At 36.6% G+C, this 21,831-nt stretch overlaps 1 protein-coding gene across 1 annotated transcript; it reads left to right on the forward strand.

Annotated features, from left to right (window-relative positions):
- Positions 1–2,115: 2,115 nt before the first annotated feature.
- LOC100367977 (uncharacterized) lies at positions 2,116–20,513 on the forward strand. Its single transcript, XM_002734485.4, has 3 exons — positions 2,116–2,278; positions 15,528–15,721; positions 20,059–20,513. The coding sequence occupies exons 1-3, from the start codon at positions 2,204–2,206 to the stop codon at positions 20,132–20,134; spliced, it is 345 nt and encodes a 114-aa protein (XP_002734531.1). The 5' UTR covers positions 2,116–2,203; the 3' UTR covers positions 20,135–20,513.
- The last annotated feature ends 1,318 nt before the right edge of the window (positions 20,514–21,831 follow it).

Here is a 21,831-nt window from a genome sequence, read left to right on the forward strand (position 1 = left end):
TTGAATATCTAGAGAATGAGAAGTGATATAAAAAAACTGTAAATTGCATGTTCTTACATTTGCCGAGCTCTTCCATCGAGGAGTATTATGTTGTTAGCCTTGACTTCCACTTTAAAAAGGATAATATGATTTAAAACAAAGTAAAAATATTGAGCATGACAAGTGTAACAATTTAAACGCAATAGGAGATTTTAGAGCATTTGTTGTAAGAATGGAAAGAAAAACTAGACTTTCATAATTTACTCAATCACATAATATTTAATTTTATTAAAAAAAAACATATTAAAAATAAAAAAAGAGAATCTTTATAAATCTAACATGTATAAAGTACTTGGCAGTCAGTGTATGTCGCAATGACCTCTATTGCAAACTTATACAGAATTGATTTGATGGCAAATGTACAATATCTTTTAAGATATATTGATAACAAGTACAGAATCAACAGACTGCTACAATAATGCATGTGACTCACAATTACTCAACGAGTCAAAAGTTAAGTGCTTACTTTATGCCGAAGATTTCGTGATACCCCCCCTCACCCACCAAAGAAAATATGTCATGGGTTGCCCAGCATACATACATGGCACTAAGACTGTACTTATTTAACTAAGTGGAAAAACATAATGGTACATATACGTTATTACACCTAGTTCAATTCATTTAGGCCAGTCTTAATACGAGAAAGTAACACCAACTAACCTAAGAATTTCTCATGACTTTTTTTATTGTCATTCTCGTCATTCCTGCTTTATTTTGTTGATGACCTTTTTACAGGATATATTATGAATTAAATAAATGAATGTTAATAAATACAGGCGATACAAGGATTCAAACTACAGACTCTGAATATGCACATACAATAACCGGTAATTTTACATTTTTCGTCGGACGTCGTGTTAACCGATAGGAAAAGTCGATTAACCATATCTAACTACTGAATTATGTGATACACGTAATTGTCACCCATTTAGTCAACAGATCTTAACACTGCTTGCAGACAAATTACTCGATGAATAATGCAATAGGGCGTTCTAATTCAGTACCCTATTGATGTGTATTTTCGGCGACGAATGCCCAAATTGGTTCTAATTGACGTATCTACCACATTTAATTTCCTGATTGAAATGTCGTTTGCTGTGACGTCATACTTGATTCCGGGTAGGAAAGTGCATTGCCGGGACTGGTTTCCGTGTTATGCATTGAAACACGCACCTACATCAATATCTGCGATGTCCTACAAATTGCAGAACCTGCGTTGTGCCATATCTAGTTTTCAGTCAGTCTTGCCTGTGTTAACGAAAACATCGACAATACGCATACGCGCGTCAGGTAAAAATCAAGTATATATATATATATATATAGACTGATTCACACACGTGTCACGTGCACATTACCATCATTGCATTAATATATGTTAATTAGATTAATTTCATTAAATTAATACTGTATGACGTTAAATTATTCAAATGAGTTTCGTGTTGTTTTTTTCTTGAAGTTAATCAACTGTAATATCATTGATGAAAAAAATAATCGTACTTGATCAATATCTATATTATATATATACTGTATTACTTCAGTTATATGTGTAAAGCGTGACATTAGTGTCACGGCGCTGCTTGTTGGAATTCCGTGTATATAAGTAATGCATTTTACACGCGTTGTATACGTTGCATGGGACCCATATGAAACACGAGGCGAAGCGGTTGCTACGGTGATTCAAATTCAATAGATAAGCATCTAATGATGAATACATCCACAATTTCAATAAGTAACGAACTTAATTTCGTTCTGCTTAACTTCCATCGTCTGCAAGTCAAATATTGATCATCGAAATGTACAAGCAGTAAGTGAATACTAACCACCTTGTTACCGACAACCAGTGTAATTTAGAGATAAAATATTATATGCAAATCAATGACGATCGACGTCATACTGGGTCATGAATATTGATCAACGCATTCATCACAGCGGTAAGCGTTAACGTGTTAAAGAAGATTTGAGAAGCTAGCTGCTTATGCAAATTACTTGTTGTTGTTAATTCCGCCTCTTCGTTCTACTTTGAATCCAATCAATACTACGCCTGTCAAGCTACGCAGCCTCCCACGTCTTCCTATTACTTATAAGTAGCGACCGGCTGTGGGGCGGTCTTTTTTTAACTTCTGTTCATTCCTGCCTAGAGTCTTGACGGAACAGTGCAAACATCATGAACTCACTATGCTGCATCGCTTCGATTATCTGTCTGGTTTTCATAGCACGGCATACCGACGCCATGCCATCGGTAAGTATATGCTCATACTTCTAGGACACTGCCCATTGGACTTCTTTATTTTGTATCATTGCAGTGGACGAATTTGCAATTGTTGAAATTGCACGTCACACAACAATATTTCCACTGGTTGAATGTATAATTGTGAGTCAATATTAACCCAATACAGATATATCTTTCGGGATCCTAACAGTCGGGAAATTTTTCGCATATAGACGATGGTGGTTGTGTTAATTCATGTCTATTCCCAGAATTAAATTTCAATTGATAATTGGCGCTACCTTTCCAAAATCACACGGTTTTATTAATATTGCTGATGATTAGGGTCAATGGCATCTTAAATTCATCTCTACATGCAGTTATTCGATTTCTTAACTACTAATGACCATCAAGTATACACTAGTAGATTGACAATAGTACTTAAATCCCTGCCATTCATGCAACATTTTCACACGATAACCAAGAAACAAACTGCGTTCATTTTTGTCTACATTCGCCTTGTAATTATAAAAGACGAAACCACTGTGACAGTTCAGCGATCGCGACCTAAAACTAATGCACGCGACCCCCGGGACGCGACCTCGTATAAAACCGTGCTTTAATATGGTACTAGTTCAAAGTAATATACAGTGTAGCACAGAACTAAAAATGGTATATATTCATAATAGCTCATAGCTCCGTCTGCCAATGAGATTCGCGCTTTTGGCGGTCGTTATATTTGCAAAATGACTTCTTATCGGTCAATGACTTCATAAAATGAGCTTCAGCACTTGCGGAGACGTTATGATAAATCTACAACAGGTTACTTCACCGTTGAGGTTTGTCGCCGTTTTTTGTCGGAGGATCACATCTAATTTGTGAACAAAAGTAAGACTTTATACTCAACAAGGTATCTAGTATCTCTTGGGCCGAGGTAATTCTATATGAATACTTGTGACCGAGAGACGACTATGTTGGTCGGTCCGGTCGTAGTCGCCACACTACTGCAAACAAAACGTTTTTGGGTTCTCTGTTGACGGGTCACTTCCACCCGAAACATTTTATCCCTTGAGTTTGTTTTGCTGTGATTGTTTTGAGTGCTATTTATCCCACATTTGTTGGGCATTTTATTGTTGTGATATATGTATTTAACTTTCCGTAATTAGTTAACTTCGATCTACTATCAGAGTGTGAACGTGTTCTGAATCTGTTCACAACACAGCACACGCTTCTGTATTAATCTTTGTAGAGACAGTTATCGCCACAGAAAGAAAACAAAACGTATGTACAAGTATTGATTAAAAATTGATTGATTAATTATTTTGCCCATTTCATGAAATAAACAATAATATTCATTCACAGATTGGTACAAAAATGAACATGAACAATTATAACACAAAACTGCAATACCTGATATAATTACATATCCATTAAAAAAGAACTGTCAATTTTAATTAAATAAAATGATGTGTTCTAAAAGCATCGATTTAATATTGGACTACATTACTCATTGTATCTTAAAAGGGGCAAAAGGTAATTCCACAATGCGGAGGACAAACAATATGGCCCGTGTACAAATGTATTTAAATTATAACTAAATCAAAATATACAATATTTCACGAGCATTAAATTGGTGATTCATAATACACAATGCAACAGGATATTGGTCAAGCTGAATATGCAGTCTCTGACAACATCACTCAATAAACTTCGCGCTGTAATATTTTCATTTTGTTACGTGACATTCTGTTATGATTTTTTTATTGAATAAAAGTTCATAATTATTAAAAGAAAAACAGACAAAGGATTTTTCTCTACATTGTCTCCATGAAAGGCGAATGCAATCAGCATGAAATTTACGTAATTACAAAAACTATATAGTAGAATTTAAATAATACCCCAACCTTCACGAATATATGTAAATTAATAATTACGTAATCAAACTTGATATTCCCACCCGGATATGGAATTAAACTCGGTGCGGTATTAAACACGCGTAGAACCATATCATAACAAACTGTGACACAAAAACCGTAATAATGTAATATAATCATTGTGAATGAGTTAAACAAGGTAATCCTATGATCACAGAGAGAGAAAAAACGGAGAAACAAAGCAAAACAAAGCTAAACATACGATAAATCGTGGAATGAAAATTCAACTTGGTTAACAACGCGCATTACGAATTCGCTGTTTAATGTGTTGTAATGTTTAATGTGCGTCTGATCATTACAATATACTGTAAAACATGTTGAAAAAACGACATGCAATTTTAGCGAATGGTGGTAAAATTACGGAATAGCGAAATGTTGATTTAGCAGCGAATCTCTCTTGTCATTGTTGATTTCTTTGTTTGGCGGCTATTTTGAATTTATAATAAAGTCATTAGCGACATTATGAATTAGCGAATTAGTTCACTCGTTAAATTCGCGAAAAAGACATGTTTTACAATATATATATATATATATATATATATATATATATATATATATATATATATATATATATATATATATATATATATATATATATATATATATATATATATATATATATCATTTGCACACATGTACAGGAAGGGCGTGTCTCGGTAAATGCGACCTTGATGCAAAGATTTAACTTTTTAAATAAGTAAAAGCAGAGGTACATTACTTGGGGTTTGCAACTCGCATAGTACTGTATGGTGAGATCATGTCAAGATCCCATTCAAGTCTCTTCTCGTAGATAGCGAGACTGAGGCTACGACTTTCTGACATGACGCATATCAATGTTCAAGGTTTGTAATGAAAAAAATAAACTTTTCTTGTCACAATCGTAGTGAAAAATGTAATACATCGAAAATGTACAGAAAATATAGTTCTCGTAATCCGTCATATCGTGGGCAGCTATTGTGATCCACCTGGACATCCCAGTATCCTAGTTACCTCGGGCATGCGCATTCGCATTTTTTCTGAGTGCCACATAGATCCACTAAGTCTGTTACGGACGCTACACGAATTACAAATATAATTTACAGGAATTACAAGCAGCGGAAATATATTCTACATACTACATACATACAGAATTATAACGTCTTTAAAGTAGTAATCAGTTTGAATTTCATGTTGCCAAGCTTACGGATCTTGTTAACAACCTATGTGGTCAGCCAATGGCATATTTAATAACATGCAAAGGTATCCGGAATGCTGAACCCTGAAAAGAAATCTAACTTGTTAATTATGTATCCAAACTTGATAATGTTTTCCTAGTTTGTAACGATGTTATATTAAATCGGGAATAATTTCCAACACTGTCTATTTCACTTTGCTATTCTATGAAATTATACGCACCTAACTTAATTTACTTCGTCTACATAGCTACATAGATTAAAAGTAAAACACGACATGACGCTATGTAACATAGATTTAAACACTCCATGTATTTTCAGAGTGTTTCATCCACCGATCCGTTTTTATTTAAACTGTGATTCAAAATTCCAATTCATGTCGCGGTTTTCCCTGCCACCCAGTTAATTTTAATATACGACGACTGTGAGAAAAAAAAACTGTCACTAAAGGTACATCTTTGTTCACACTGAGAAGCCTCTGACACGCCAGATGTGGCTGTTGCAAATATGGTTGTCAGCTTCTCCTTCTAATTTAATCTTTATCACACCGGGATAATGAAGTGTCGGCCACCTCATGGTGGTTTCAAAAGTGATCTGATTTCCATCGGCGATCAATGGTATCCTTTGTCCTTCACTTAAGACGTTTGTGATTCAATGCTCTTGTTGATTGGCTGACTGCGATTTATTTGCGATGAGATTGATATCATTTGCAAAATGTCACATGCGATATTGAGCTATCTCCTATTAAAATATATTCATCATTAGTCATGTTGAGTCTTTGACATGGTCTTTTTTCAACTTTCGAATTAAATCATGCAGCTATTTTTAGGTTCCCACATCCCACTATATCTTACTGCGAACATCGACTGGTTTAGTAGTACCATGTTTCCGAACTCTGTTGCCCAGTATACGTCCTGTCGAATCCCTCAAGTTAATATAGTTACAACACAGCTCCAAATTGTGTTTCTCTGTAGATTCAAAGGTTACATATCACATCTATTGTGTTTAAACCTGCTAGAAACCAGGCTTTTTTGTTTCGCAATTGTGGATTCGGTACGTGTATTCAGTAGATGTGGATTAGTATTACACTGCAGTTGCTAGAGTCGCTGCTTGTTCCGTCATTCTGACATGTTCACTTGCTCGCTTTATTGTGTAGTGGGATCTTGTTCGGGATGGTCCACTACTGTCAATGTAATTTTTAGAAACACGTTTCGCATATATATTCCTCTAGATGTGATATGATTTCAATTCTTCCAAATTTGCCATAGTTTCTTAATAATATTTCTTCGAGTAGATATGTATCATCATCATCACCAATGTTATGACGAAAATGTGGCCGGTGTTGTAGAAACGAACGTACACACTAGAAAAATTATGTTATGTATTACTGATATTACACTCGTGTCTTTCAACCATTCACAATTGTAGCCTCTGTTATGATATGATATGATACGGGTTTGCTATTGACATCTGAACAGGGTTATATTACACGAGTCGGACGAAACGGGGTCTGATTTTCAAGGTGTGTTACCCGTTCCTTCCTCGGTTATCTCTTCAGTGTTTTTTACTGCTTTACTAATTGTTTATTCATTCACAGGGAATACAAATAGACATAGGGCCGGATGGAAATCAAGAATGTAGATTGCCTATGAGAATTCATGCCCCTCAACACAATGTTAGTTCTGATTGCGAATACGAAATTGCATGTAGACGTGTGTCATTTAAAACTTCAAACATAGTATTAACAATTCCGTACGAATAATCGCCATGTTATATATACAATTCCATATTGGTGCCGGCGCCTATCGGATATTCCATACAGTTTCCAACGTGCTGTAGGTCGTTGGCCTTGTATACAATAAAAAAGTGTACACAAACATAACAATGGTCATCTCATCTTAGGCATCATTGAAAATAATATTGTCTTTTAATTTGAAAACATGAAATCTATCTTAAATGAAGATAAGGGAATGGAAGAATTTATAAGTGAACTAAATTTGATTTTTTCGGTAAATAAATATTTTTTTCCGTATCACGCCAGAGTGAGTACTAGTATTATAATACAAAAGTGTACGATAGTCGACCATTGCGTGAGAATTAGTTTCAGCGTGATATCAACTAGTTATTGGAATCTATTTAATTAAACTAACACATTGATTTGGTTTCAGTAGTTTATCATTACTCCGTTGTATTTCTTGTAGGATTAGCGTAGCGTGATTGAATCTACAACGTCATCATACTAAACGTATAGATTAAACCATGTACCTAATAGGCGGAAAATTAAACAGGTTAATGTGAAAGTCAAATACGTACCCTTCACGCAATTTATAGATTTAATAATCAAGAGGTGATTTGATTGCCTGCTCCTATTAATACCTAATTATTGTAGAATGAAGTCGACGGGGGCAATATGGAAACTAGAGAAGTACATATGTATTTGGGAATTTCACAAATCTGCCGCCGGTGATGATGTCATGATTCAAAGGGAGCTCTGGGAACTGCACATACCGCAGTTTCAATATTGGCAATATAGAAAATACATTGTTGCTATGACTCATAAATATTATATAAAGGAAATGGGATTCGGTAATCTTAAATACCAAGGATTAATAAAATAATGGTATGCAACTTTTATATCTACGTGTGGTAGTACGCAATAAAGATCTCGCGAACGTATCAAACGTAGCTCTAACCAATGGCGTCAGACAACGCAGATTACGCGTGGTTTGATTGCGTGATCAGAAATGAGCGACATTTATGCCGTATCACCGCACGTAATACAAGTTTTTCGTATGAGCAAAGGTATCAAATAAGAGCCCGAGACGAAAACTGACCAGCTTTCCAAGATTAACATTTATTTAGCATTTCTATTTAGGTACTTTTGTCTTGCGATTTGTGATCATTTACATGTCGCGTGACTTCATCGAATTTCACACAAATTGCTTGCACTCATACAATTACAATTAATCCAGACGATTCGAACAATGGTTCATAAATAAAACGAGTCAAAGTCACGCGGGGCATTGGTCCCGTGTTCCACGGGGGCTAACAATTAAAGGGTCGTAATTTATCAACAATGCTGCGAAATACGACATTATATGTGTGCAGAATATATCCGCGCAATGTCGCACGTTGTTTATGACGTCAGAGATTCCAATTGCGCATGTCCATTTAATCACTGTGAGCTTTCTGTTTTGGTGCAGTGCGTTTTAGCGTAATGGGCAGTGTGTCTGCTTGCAGTGGCGAGACGCATTTGCTTGTTGTGTGTGTAAATATTACCTGTAATTAATATAAAATTTATTTATTTTTCCCCTGGTATACAATCTGACTGGCTGAACCGAACCACTGCTGGCAATCAACGGTTTGTTGAGTCAAAAGTTACACCAACTGACAGCGTGACTCGACTGGGAAACGTTCAATATGTCAGACATTGTCCACTACGAAGGAAGGCTACGCTATACTCCCTTGCAAAGCGCTTTTGTGACGCCACGTACAATGATGGGTAGAAATGTCTATTAAATATACAACTCTGTGTTGTTGTGTAGTCGTTCTACCTTTAGAATATTGCAAAACTCAGTAAAATCGATATTTTGACGGACGACCACAGATCCATCGGCGCTATGAACGGGCGCGACTTTTCCGGTGGAGCGGGACTGATGTGCAAGCAGGGCGCCTGCTCTTGCTATGGTGGCACATATACGAACATGTCATTCTCAGAATTGGTAAACGGAAATCTTATATTAGTCAGGTCGATTGGTACATCCACATGTGCATAACCGGTATGCGCGCGCATGCGAAAAGTCTTCGACTTCTGGGGAAGTGGTCTACTGACGTCATTAAACCCCCCTGTGAATTTGTATTACCTATTACCGAGTTATACATAATAAGAAGAGAGAGACAAAAAATATGTAAAAATTTACACGAACATTTTTTGAAGGAAATCGCGTTGGGCGTAGTTATGTGGAGAAGCTTTCAATTTATGGTATCAGGGTGATCGAACAATGTGTGTGGATTCTTGTTTACCACTTCCCCATACCATTTGTATTCCCTACATAACCATAACCGGTTGGATAAATTTCCAGGCAAAGCTAAGCAAGGCGTGCCACTCATTCCGGCCACACTATCGTCGTAAAACGCCGGCATCCACAAGACATTCGTGGTAAAAGTACGCCTGCATTGTAGTATTCCACTGTTTTCAAATGAACCAATCAGCGTGCCACCTTTTCATTAAAGGGAACCAATCAATGTATTGTAGAAGCAGAATATAAAGCATAATTCTGAGATACGCGCTGATTGGTCATTTGTTTTTCGACGTTTACTCATGAATATTTAAATGTAGTTCGCAAATGTCGTGTCGGTGTATTTGGAGTGCAGCGGGGCAAAATACTCGCTCTCCTCAAAACGATCATTTAGTTAATCTGTAGTTTGTATTATATGCGTCACGTCGAGTACAGTGGAATCGTAACACTGGAGTTCACAAACTAAGCGAGTATTGCACATTATGTGATACCAGTTCGTGATGCGTACTTCCAAAATATAATTAAGTTGATTTCCTCAGCACGTAGATGTACCAACTAATTCGGGATGGTTTGTATGGTGAATGAGACATTTCTTTGCAATGCGTTTCCCACATTCAACGTAGATAAACAATATTTTAATTTAGAAAATAATGATTCGTATTCATGTTCCGGAGCCGGTCGAATGACTTTGTAAATCCAAGATAGTTAACTTCATGTCGTTTCCAACAAAGACGCAATTTTAATTGATTTCGTTTTGATATTCATAGCGGTATAGACTAATTCCGCTGATGAGGTGTATTCAATGGGTCAAATAATTCCCCATTTTTACTTTACGTGACGTCATAGATCGCATGATTATGGAGATATTACGCGGTGCATGAATGATATTTCAACCTTTTGTCGACCCCTGTGAGATATTTTGGTTAATTGTCCCGTGAATGTGCGATTTAAATAGCTTGACTTTCACACTGTTCTCCTGAATACCATGTAAAACGCCGGGGGCATTTAGAGGTTAGTCGGTTACCATGGAAACGAATGAGCAATAGTAACTAAATAGGCTTATGATTAAGTTTTGTCACGTTTCATTGAATTCCACATGCCACAAACACGGGAGATGTGTAGAGATAGCAACTGATGTAGCGAAAACTATTCAACAATTCTCTCATTTATTGTAATTGATGTTTTAAATTGGCACCCACCAGCGGTTTTATTACCCTACGTTCTGTCTACGGACAGTGAACATAGAAGCCCCTTTACCGAATAATTTACGCTTGAAAGGCAAATGGATATTTGTTTTATTGAAGCTCCAGGGAAATTATCGATATAGCTAGTGATAAAGTGTAATGACTTTTTAAATAGGTTTCTTTATCAAAGTCAAAAACATGAGTAAGGTCACTTCCGATAATCAGTGTAAAGCAACAGATGGTCAGGCTGGTGAAATGACATCTCACTTTGTCACTGTTAACTACAAGGGAAGTATGTCAACTGTCATTTCCGGACGCACGTGTTAATAAATGGTATGTGCGTTTTACACCGATCTTTGATCTGGCCGGGTGTTTATTAATGAGAACACCATAATCTTTCGAAGTGCGAGTGCAATTTAAAAGACTATAGGCAAAAATGTTGTAATCGGCTGCTTTGCCATTTCACAACGCTGGACGTGGGTTAATTTTGAATTGTACAATTTGTCATTTGCTCATGAATAATGTCACATGATTTTTGAAATGATCTTTCTAATTCCAAATTTTCCTAAAATCTTTGTCGGAAATCGCGATGGTTCATTGTGCTGCAGTTGATGCTGCGAGCCACAATCCCTTCTTCAGCCAATTTGTTTCGATATTTGAGAAAGGACTCCCTCGTCAACTCTAGACGTTGCACCTTAAGAAAAACCGAACAGTCTTAGCCAAGGTGCAAGGTTGGATTTCCAATAGTGGTTTACACAATATGTTTAGAGTTATGTAGCTAAGACAATGCCGGTTAACAAAATATGCTACAATTATCCGTTGCAAACGCACTTAGTACATGAATACAAGTGTGACCGGTTTCAATTTGCATAAGAACTACCAGAACATTGGGTTACAAGACCAACTTGAAGAGTAGTATAATTTCGCTAACTCCATATTCGGTATTTTATAATCAGATACAGTTTTATTATATGCAGATTAGTTGTCATCACAGTTATTTTCATATGCATATTACTAATAACTATAGTTTTGGTTCATGCATATGTAGATTATAATTCGCATACCCGTTCGCGTTAGGCATTTGTGAACTTAAATTTCATGGTTTAGAATTTCAAATGTGATTACGAATTCAATCTCAATTACTGAGTCGGTTTGCTAACCTCGGTTTGAACCATTGAATTTCGTAATGTTAGTCAGTACCTTAAAACAGTGCTTTACGAAGGATTTGGCTAAGATGGCTACAAAAATAGACGTTTCAAGAATATATTCGTCGTCACGTGATGTGTGCGACAATGACGAGTGTCCATGCAAATGTATCGTTTCCTTGACAACAATGGGGCGAATCTGTGTGTACATTTATTTCGCGTTTTTGTCGGATTACCGTCACGGCGGTATAAGCCGTTAATCGCATCTCGTAGCCGCGATGTTTCGAGTGTAACGGCCACGCTTGTGGTCAGCATCTGGCAAACATTACCTGGCTTTCTTAAGTAAGTGTAGTAGATTTCGTTTTCGCTTTCACGCAAGCATCTTGCTTGCCGTTGTTACATATCGGTAACAACGAATCTGATTGGTTGACAACTTTACTATCGCGTCCAATTAAATACGACCTCCAAAATACACGCTTATCAATAGGATTCTTACGACATGGGTTTGTAGGGTAAACAGATACGAAACCGCGCGGTCGAAAAAAATAGCTCAGTTCACAACATTAATATGTGTAAAAGAAATCGCCGTCGATCGAAGAATATTTTTCAGAAAATAATTTCGTTCCAATTTCCCGTCTAAAATCATCGTAAACAATTTTAATTCAGCCAATGTGTGGAGCTCATTGCTGAAATGTATCGTCCGATTAATGCATAATATTTTAAGACAGTGTAGCAATTTCGACCGACTGATTTGTTTATTCAAACCACGTGATCAAGTGAAAACAGATTTCACAGCACGCGTAATTTAGTTGAATGCCTTCATGCATGACGGCTGCCTTTTCATTTCCTTCCGCCATTACGTGTAAGCTGTGACGTAAAACAACCTGTAATATACACGGGGATGATGACTGTCTCTGTGTATCTGTTCCATGTAAAATGTTGTTTGTGCTAAGAGTTTCAAAACCCAATGACGTATGTCTTTAATTTCCCATCCCCACTGAATATCGCATTACCGTACTTTCCACGACTTTCGATTACACCCCACCCTCATCGACGCACTAATAAAATTAAACACGAAGAGACTTATTTCACCTGTTCGGGGATAATATTGATTTCGAACAAATATGATCAATTACAATGGTTTTTAAAATCATTGTCAATTTGTACAGCTGCCGCGGCAATGGTGGGTATATCTGCAATGTCGACAATGAGAATGCTTTTATGGAGATGGTAACAGCATCACTGTGGACGTCAATATTATTTTGCTTTCTTTGTGTATTCTATGATAACATAGCAAATGTATATGCAATTTCCCGCACGACCCTGCTTCTAAAAACATATGTTTAATCATATCTGTACCAGAGTAACACTTCGCACATTTGTATTTTGTGTAAACATTGTATTTTAAACGCGTCGGACCCACACTGAACACGACACGACCGGCAACCGTGGCTTGTTAAGCCTAGGTTTATTTCCTGGACATTCCATTGTAGTTGCAACAAGCATCGGGTGCTGCTCAACTATGCGTGATAAATTATACTACATGTACGTTGTCTTTGGCCATTTTCACAATTGTCGTATTCGTAATTAGTTTCGTGTTCCACGTACGTTTGAATGTTTGATTTTGTTTGGTCATTTCATACCAAACCACCCCTACCCACCTCGGAGTGTTGGCATCCGTAAATCTGTTTCAATCTTAATAATTAGTCCTGCGAAAACTGAAGACGCGGAGAATAAAACATCGAGAGGGGATCTGTTATAATTGAGGCAATTTGGACGCATTGAGGTATAACATGTCCGTCACGGAATGCCTGACTAATTTACAGCATAGAACGAGCCTCTATTAAGGGATAACACAGCCAGTCCCGTTGGAATAGTATCTACATTTTAAATCATGCGGCCGCAATAAATCGATACATCGCTTTCCGCTGTGACAGTTAAATGATTTCGATTTATACTAATGTTTACTTTAAGTTTGTGTTTGCACACTATTGAAATTGCTAAGGATATTATTCCCATTTTATATGCACTGATATTATAAACATAATATTCCACGTACGTCCCTTTTTTTCAATCTGTTCGTCGCTATCAAAACCTATATAATAAGAATGAATGTTACGAATCCAAACTTCGTTATGCGTCTAGACTCAGTCGTGACTGTGTATCAAACGCATGAAGATGTTACCGTTTTACGTCGATGATTGATGAAGCCTTATTCCACGTTCAAATTGGAAATATAAATCACCCACAGTAATCGGGTGATATGTCGTGATGCCTTGAATGTAAACCATTGCGCTGTGAATACAATCATTTCCGTTGTGATCGACTTTAATTCCCTGCATTTAAAGGTTTTTGTTTTTGCTGATGAGTGCGTTGACCAACGACTCGTGTTGGCGCGAGGTAATGTTTATTACATCGTACGTGCAATAATATGACATTTTGATGGTAATTAGAACTTTAACTTTACAGGTAGTATAATATTATAATATTAATTGTATAGTATGTTGTATACGATTTAACTGACTACTCGTTTTGTGGTTTCTCGTAAACAAACATTTGTCTTCATTGTGTTGTTTATTCAAGGAATCTTGTTTCTTATAACATTGTGTATTCTGGGAATTGTTTCGTAGGATGTCGACGACTCTCCTTGGACCGGCGATCAATGTATTATTCATCACCACGTTTACGAACACATTTGTCACGCGCAGTTTCCAACACTTCGTGTTCTAATTGATTCAGAGATTTGCAAAATAAAGAGACAAATCCATATATTGTATATGAGTTGGTCGGTTGTATATTATACGATGTCTGATCCATAATATTCAAGACATTGCTATGGTTACTATCACAACATCTCCATTTTTTTTATTAAATTATTGTATTTACGTATAAGTATTTGCTTATTTCCAACGAATAACATAACACAGCTCAGTTCCTTTACTGCAAATCGATCACGTAATGGTTTATCGATACAGTTTTATTTTGTTTTCAATTTTTCCACATTTTTATAATTGTTTCTATTATATGAGGTGTTGGAGAAAAAAACGGGTTACCGATCTTTCTGAACAATCTGTAGATTTATTTCATTCTCTTTGTTGGACTCTTCAAAAAAGCACATGAATGAATTCAATACTGCAGTATTTCTGGGTATCCGGTATGAGATGCTTTCAACGATTGGCTCCGTACGTCATAAATAAAAAAAACGATTGCATGAATCACTAGAATAAACACTTTTGAGAAAGTACGGCCGTGGCAAAGTTTATTTATTTTTTGATGCTTTCTTTCGACCTTTCAAAAATCTTCTGATTTTTGTTTTATTTTTATAAAAGAAAGATTATACCAGAAAACCGCTGCAATGCTTGTTTCCAATTTATAAATTGTGTTTCCTGCTACAATTGATTTTGGGGGCAAATAAAGGTTGTGACTGAAACAGTGTTCGATGCAGTACGTTAGAGGGCGTACACCTAACGCCTGCACTCAAATCAGAGTATGTTTTGAGTAAAATTGAAGACATAACATAAAAAAGAATATATTACTTCTTGTAACTTCTGGCAGTTTGACCAAAATTCTTCAACATTATAAATTTATTGAATATCGCATAGCTCCAATTTTGATTTTAACTGTTTATAGTAAAGAGTCTGTCAGAGGTAATATAACATACGATAATCAGCAGATATGCCTATGAAGATTTCGAATGTCGCCTAAATGTTTCGATTTTACCCGACTGAGCAGGTCATAGCGAAGAATCGAGCAATGAGGCGGGGGATGGATTGCAATATAACATAACCTTCCCGGACTTGTAAATTCTCAATTTTAATTTCGTTGCAGTATCTGTACAGTATGATGAATAACTGTAAATACAACTGGGATTGTAACTACGGTGAGACCTGTATTGGAATGGTGTGTGAACCGACAATGAAGCTTCATAGCTGTACAAACGACGAGACGTGCAGACCTTACGATAAGACGTGTGTTAACTGGTACTGCCGTGACGTCAACAACTCATACAGGAATTATATGCCGTGAGTTTATTATAGTATTGGTTGTTCTTTCACTGATGTTTCATACATCTTATCGACCCAGTGAGACCCAACGAGATTTTGCTCGTAAACGGTGATCAAACTTATTTGAAAATAGATGAAATGTTGATCACTTGCAATCCCGAACTTTTCATTGACGTTTTTAGTTAATATTTCTGGACATAATAAGTTTTAAACCAGCTCATATTATTTTGGCTCTTCTTCTATCTCGACCCATCTCTCTATTTCATCTGTTTCATTTTTCACACCATATAAGCCAGCATTCTTTAAGTGATGTGTTTCTTAAGTGACTTGCACGAGTTCACTGAAAACAAATCAATTGTTAGGTGCGAACGAAAAGACCTTACTAATAAATCGCGCCATCTAGCGACAAAGCTAAAATTAAAACACTGTCGATGAGGGCGTCTCAACTCACACACATTCATGTCCCAAAAGCGCTTATTCGCTAGAGGGCGCAGCATATGGAGTGGACTGTACATCCTAATGTGGACGTGTGGTAGGTAATCAGGAGTAAACACACGTGCATACATAATCACAGTTACATAATATTACAGAGACTGAAGTAACGAAGTCTAATTTACCATATGAACATTTGTGGGCTAAACGTCCAAATTTGTTCTTAGTTCGGTAATAAAATCCCTTGGTACCAACACAATCAGCAACCCGGAGAGGGAGGACCTAGCGCCCCTAATTGGCCAGTTCTAATTTTGTCACCAAACATCTACAGATTATTGCAGTGAATTTCAATTTTTCCCGAGAAGTTGTGTTTTTACTAGGCTCAGTTGGCGATCTTATTATCAAATAAACTCAGTGGAGTACAAAAGCAGTAGGGGTGATCTGCTGGAGTTCTCAATCTAAAATGGTCATTCTGAATACCAAAAGTAGGAAATAGGGAACTAGCCATATAGAAATGAACCTAAACAGTTAACAAAAGAACAAAAAAAATCTACACACTTGTAAAGCTGGTCTTGTCATCCCGCCCCTCAATCTGTTAATTCACAAGGACTGTCCATATGCTTGCTTAAAGTGCCTGTGAAATGGCTGCTATTTTCACGCCTAAAATTATCCATTGATACATAAATATTATTAATTTTTATGTTTCTAAGCATAAATAATTTGTTTTAAGTGAAAAAATGTGTTTTAAACTCAGTCTACAGAAACTTTATTTTTGTGTATTTTAAAACGAGGCTCCTCATTAGCTTCTCATTTGCATGCATACAGAAATACCCCTTGTGATGTCAGAAGGGGAAGTCGCTGGGCAGCTTGCATTGCCGATACGTGTAAATAAGGCAAATTTCTTGTGCTGTTTTCTCGTCTTTGACTAAATTGCCACTTATGTACTTGTTCGTCGAGGAAGAATGGACCATAATGAACACATAGTATCAAGTTTGTTGCATGGGGTTGAGTCAGATGCGAAATATGTCCGGTCTGGTGTAGCTAGTCACCGTGGTCGTCACCGTCACCGGAGCACGTTTGTACACTGTCGCTGGACTCCGGCATTGGACAAAATCAAATTTGACGGCTGAATCGTCTTGTTATTTAGCAGGTTACGAGACACTATTGATTTATAAAATAGAGAAATAATTTAAAAAAAAAAAAACGACAAAACACAGTTACTAAATAAATGACTGCCGCGTTGTAATGGGTGAACGCGTCGGGTCATGGGGGGGGGGAACAAGTGCGTGAATGGCGGCGTTTAATTGGATAACAAAAATAATTGAGAGCGACTCACATACAGACAAATTCAGAGTGGATTTAGCGTGATTTTCATGATTATGACATCATATTAAAAAAATACATTGACAGCTCAAGCCCGGATTCTTATTCCGTAAATTATTACGCCGATCAAGCTGCAAGTAAAGGCAACACTTTTAGCCTGCGAAAATGAAAACAGCCTGAGGGCTGCGTAATTTCCTGTTTGTCCGACGCTTCGTTTTCGTGTCATTATCAAAATTACTGCTACCTTTTACATAACACGGGTGGTCTCTATAAAGCGATAATCAGGATCGCAAAAAAAAATCAAATCATTTGAAACACGTACTCTACGTCTCTCTCCCTTCTGAAATCCGTCTCGGTGATCATGGGCTGGTCCGGAATCTATTTTTTCGAAAACGTTTTGTATTGTCGGCGTTTCTCGTTAAAACCTAGTTGTTTTGTCAAAGAATCTGAGGTGAAGTGGACACTGCATATGACGCTGTTAGGAAGAAGTCCACCCCAACCTTTTCTCGTTATTTTCATGGCTTTCGTCCACCGCGATTGGAAACGTGTAAATACTTACACTATGACTATACGCATTACTGCAACCGCCCACAACACAACGTTTAACCATCATAAAAGTTTGTTGTGAAAACAACTTCTAAAAATTCGCTCTCTCAAAAATAAAACAAAATAGACAAAAGAAACGCCGATTAAAAAATGTATATCGTTTAAAAGTACAGTTGTACATTGAATGACACAGTGATATAAAAGTACGGCCCAGGGGTATGGCTTCCTCTCATATTTTTGCATTTGGTGGCGCACTTTCGGCGAGAGTCGGAAATCCGGAAACAGTCGACCGTTTCAGGATAGGTGGGCGTGGCTACAGCACGGGAAATATCTCAAATTTACTTGGATACGAGTAATCATTTTCAGCAAAAAAATCAATAATTGCCCATTTCAGTGGGGCACAGATCTAAAATGGGAAACGTGTGGGTGGGCATTGCACAGGCACTTTAATGTGGTTAGTCCCAAGCTTGTGAACTGCTCTTGTAACAAGCGTAATTACAATTTTCTTTGTTTCTGTGTTTGAGGCGGTAACTGTTCAGGATTAGAGTGCAATATCTACTTGCCACCTCTCATAACCCTCCGAGTACTTCAATGTAATAGTTAAAGACAAAGTTGGTAATTTTGTCGACTTTATAGCGGTTTCTGTCGTACCTTGCCTAATGTAACAATCATTGCTAAGGTAAAAGTAGCACAACATTGCTACACTCTTTTGTATATGTAGCAAACACAGTATGTACCACGTGCACCCCAGATGCCCTCAATATTCCCGATGTCTGTAAAACGGCTACAACGGCTAAACCAAGTTCTCTAGAATCTGGATGCTCCCACACATGTGCCCCCACTACTACAGCATCCCCACATTTAACATCATGCTAAGGAGAATCTGAATTACCTGCTTGCAATGATTGAATAGAGTCAGTCCAAGTCTTATTATATCATTTATCTAAATTGCACTGGTTGTTAGAGACAGTATTACCAGCATAATTCATGTAAATTAATGAAGTAGAGCTGTCAACTTAGCCACAAGAAGAAGCAGTTGACCCACGAACTCATCATGCTCAGTAGCCACACTTCGTCATTGGCAGTTTTGCACTGACGCCCTCTTGGTCAAATTCTGACTCAGTGCTGTCTGATAAAACATTTGCCGAAAGTCTGAGCGTAACCCAGAAAAGAATCTGAATAAAATTCGATGTTGGTATGCTGACAAACACTAAAACAAGCATAGTCGAGTAACAATGACACATGGCAAATTATATACAAAGTTCAATAGAAATTGTAGCGAACGAAAAACGTCCAAAATGCAAAATGGCATTGAGATTAAAAGTATATTACACTTATAAAAACAAAAGCAAAATGGCGGCTGACACAATTTGCTGTTATCGATTTTTTTAGAAAACATCATCATCACCGAGACGAATCTAAAAAAAGTACTTATCCAACATTGGCGGCGTAGAAGTAATCTTGATTTGAGTTTGTCATGACATGCTTTCGAAAGTGACAAATTTATACAATAGTGTGAAACAATGTTTTGTGATGTTCAGTATCTGAAAAATTGTTTTACAATATGATATATCTTGGAAAGTTGTAAACCGTGAAAAAATCTGACACTATTAGCGATTCTCCATGGGCCAAATAATCCGTGAACGGTGAAAATTACAACAAAAAATGATTTCGAAAAGTTATGTAAACAACGTTGCGACTAACTCACTGTTGAGTCTATGTAACTAGCATGTTTTAACTTTAAGAGTTGATTTCCAGCATTGGTTATGAAATAATAAACAATCATTGAAACTCAAGGAACTATATTTTAGGTAGGCTTAATGATGATTTTGTGTAACTTAACTATGATACACGCATCTTCTGATTTATATAGCTCTTAAATAATCTATTATCTTAATTTTTCATCAATGGCGACTTTGTTTAGAAAACGTTTGAAAAGGAAATCGAAAACGGAACAGTCGAGTATTTGCCTTATTAGCGCTCAGGGTCGTGCCAAGATGCACAAAATCAAGTTATTTTTGTTCTTTATTGAAATGTTGTGTTTGTTTTTGCAGGGCAAAGAAAGCTGGGCCAGGCCCCTGGTCGAAATATCTCATCAGTCGTTTGAGCAAGAATAAGCAAAGAAACTAGTCAATGAATCCTATATCGCTTTGATTTGTTTTCATGTGTATTCTATACAGCGCCACCTACGTTTGCAAAAAAGTATTGTATATTTTCTCCACTAGAAGTTTGAAATTTGACAATCTGTAATCAATCATCAAATCACTTTGTTGCCATGGATATGTCTTGATATTGGCTAAGTCTTCATTCAATCTTGTGTATGCAACAATGCATGCATAATATTGAATCATAATTTCAAAGAAACCGCCCTCTAGTGTCTACTATATACAATTATTACGATAGTATATCGATCTACACATGCTGTATCATAAATAATAATAATATTAATAAATCAATAATTTTTTAGATTTGCAATGATTGAGATATTTACATGTAGTTGCATGTTCAGTTATATAAATATACATATATTATACACTCGAAATCAATAGACAATACAAACCAGGCAAATATGAAGGTCAATACTTCTCAGTGCTAGACGAAGTATCATGTTATACCAATAGCACAGTAGACAACAATTAAACGTTAGAGTTACAAATTTGACAAAAGTTCTTCTTTATATTCTGTGTGCTTACTTTTTATCACAGTGTGAATTTGATTTTCTTTCTTAATTCGATAATTAATCATGTGTATTTTAGTTTTTGTATTGTTGTGTTCAAATTTGTAAATAAAATTCAACTCATGCTTAGTTTACCTGAATTCAGTGCGTTCAAGTTTATGCGATGGTTTACGTGTGACGGTGGTTTACGTGTGACTCGTACGAGGTATCGCACTGAACTAGAACCTGTTTGTTACGTAGCTCTTCCAGGAAGTAACGAGCACCTTTCTTGAGGGTAAACATCTCCAAAATATTTATGTGACGTTTGGATTTTTGCAGGGTTCACTCCTCCTAACTTTCCTGTCCATGAGGTGTTCGTTACAGACTTACTGCTGGAGTTGATGACTCAATCTGCACTCCTCATTATATACTGGATAAATGCAGTCATCACTTGAAGATCGGTAGATTTTGTTTGATCAAGGCTACCTTTGACCTGCAATTGCTCGACTTGGAGTACTAATGCCTGATCACTCTTCTCAGTACTTCTGTTGGCAATTCTGTCGACTTTAGGGATTGGTCAGTTTACTTCGGCCTAGGGGGGGGTCGGTGGATCAGTAGGGGGGGGGTTACCCAGTTTTTGATTGTGCGAATAGGGGGGTCACCCTGTTTTTGATATCATGTTTTCCACAATTCACACACGCGCTCATGCATATATTTTTTAAAATGCTATTTCAGAACAAACGATAAAAAAGTTAATCGTACGTTCTTAATAATAACTATTACCTATATTGCCTATAAATTTGTTGATGCAAAAAATGTTATAGACTAAATATTTTGAGGTTAAAGTTGCCAAATAACTAACAGATTATGCAATGCGGCTAGAACCCCAATTATACAGTTAAGTTTTAAACACATCCCAAGTCCATGTGCTGCTGATATCAGATTATTTTATTTAAAGTCTGAAGTCACCATTGTATAAAATATTTACTGGATTTATCCAATTATAACAGGAGACGGAAATACAACACCGTGACAACAATTAGTACAAAGAGCAGTGACAGTTTTTGTTCAGCAAATCAAAAAAGTTAAATTTGTGAAAATGCTGATATATAAATTAAAATAAATGACGAAAAAATAAATAAATAGTTTTTTTTGTTTTTTTAACTTTTAA

The sequence above is a fragment of the Saccoglossus kowalevskii genome, chromosome 9 (genome assembly GCF_978046115.1).
Source record: "Saccoglossus kowalevskii chromosome 9, keSacKowa6.1, whole genome shotgun sequence".
Classification (NCBI taxonomy): domain Eukaryota; kingdom Metazoa; phylum Hemichordata; class Enteropneusta; family Harrimaniidae; genus Saccoglossus; species Saccoglossus kowalevskii.

Coding starts and splice junctions, on each gene's coding strand:
- LOC100367977 (XM_002734485.4), top strand. CDS start 2,204: ATGAACTCACTATGCTGCATCGCTTCGATTATCTGTCTGGTTTTCATA. Junction 2,279..15,527: donor ATACCGACGCCATGCCATCG/GTAAGTATATGC, acceptor ATTTCGTTGCAG/TATCTGTACAGTATGATGAA. Junction 15,722..20,058: donor TCATACAGGAATTATATGCC/GTGAGTTTATTA, acceptor TTGTTTTTGCAG/GGCAAAGAAAGCTGGGCCAG.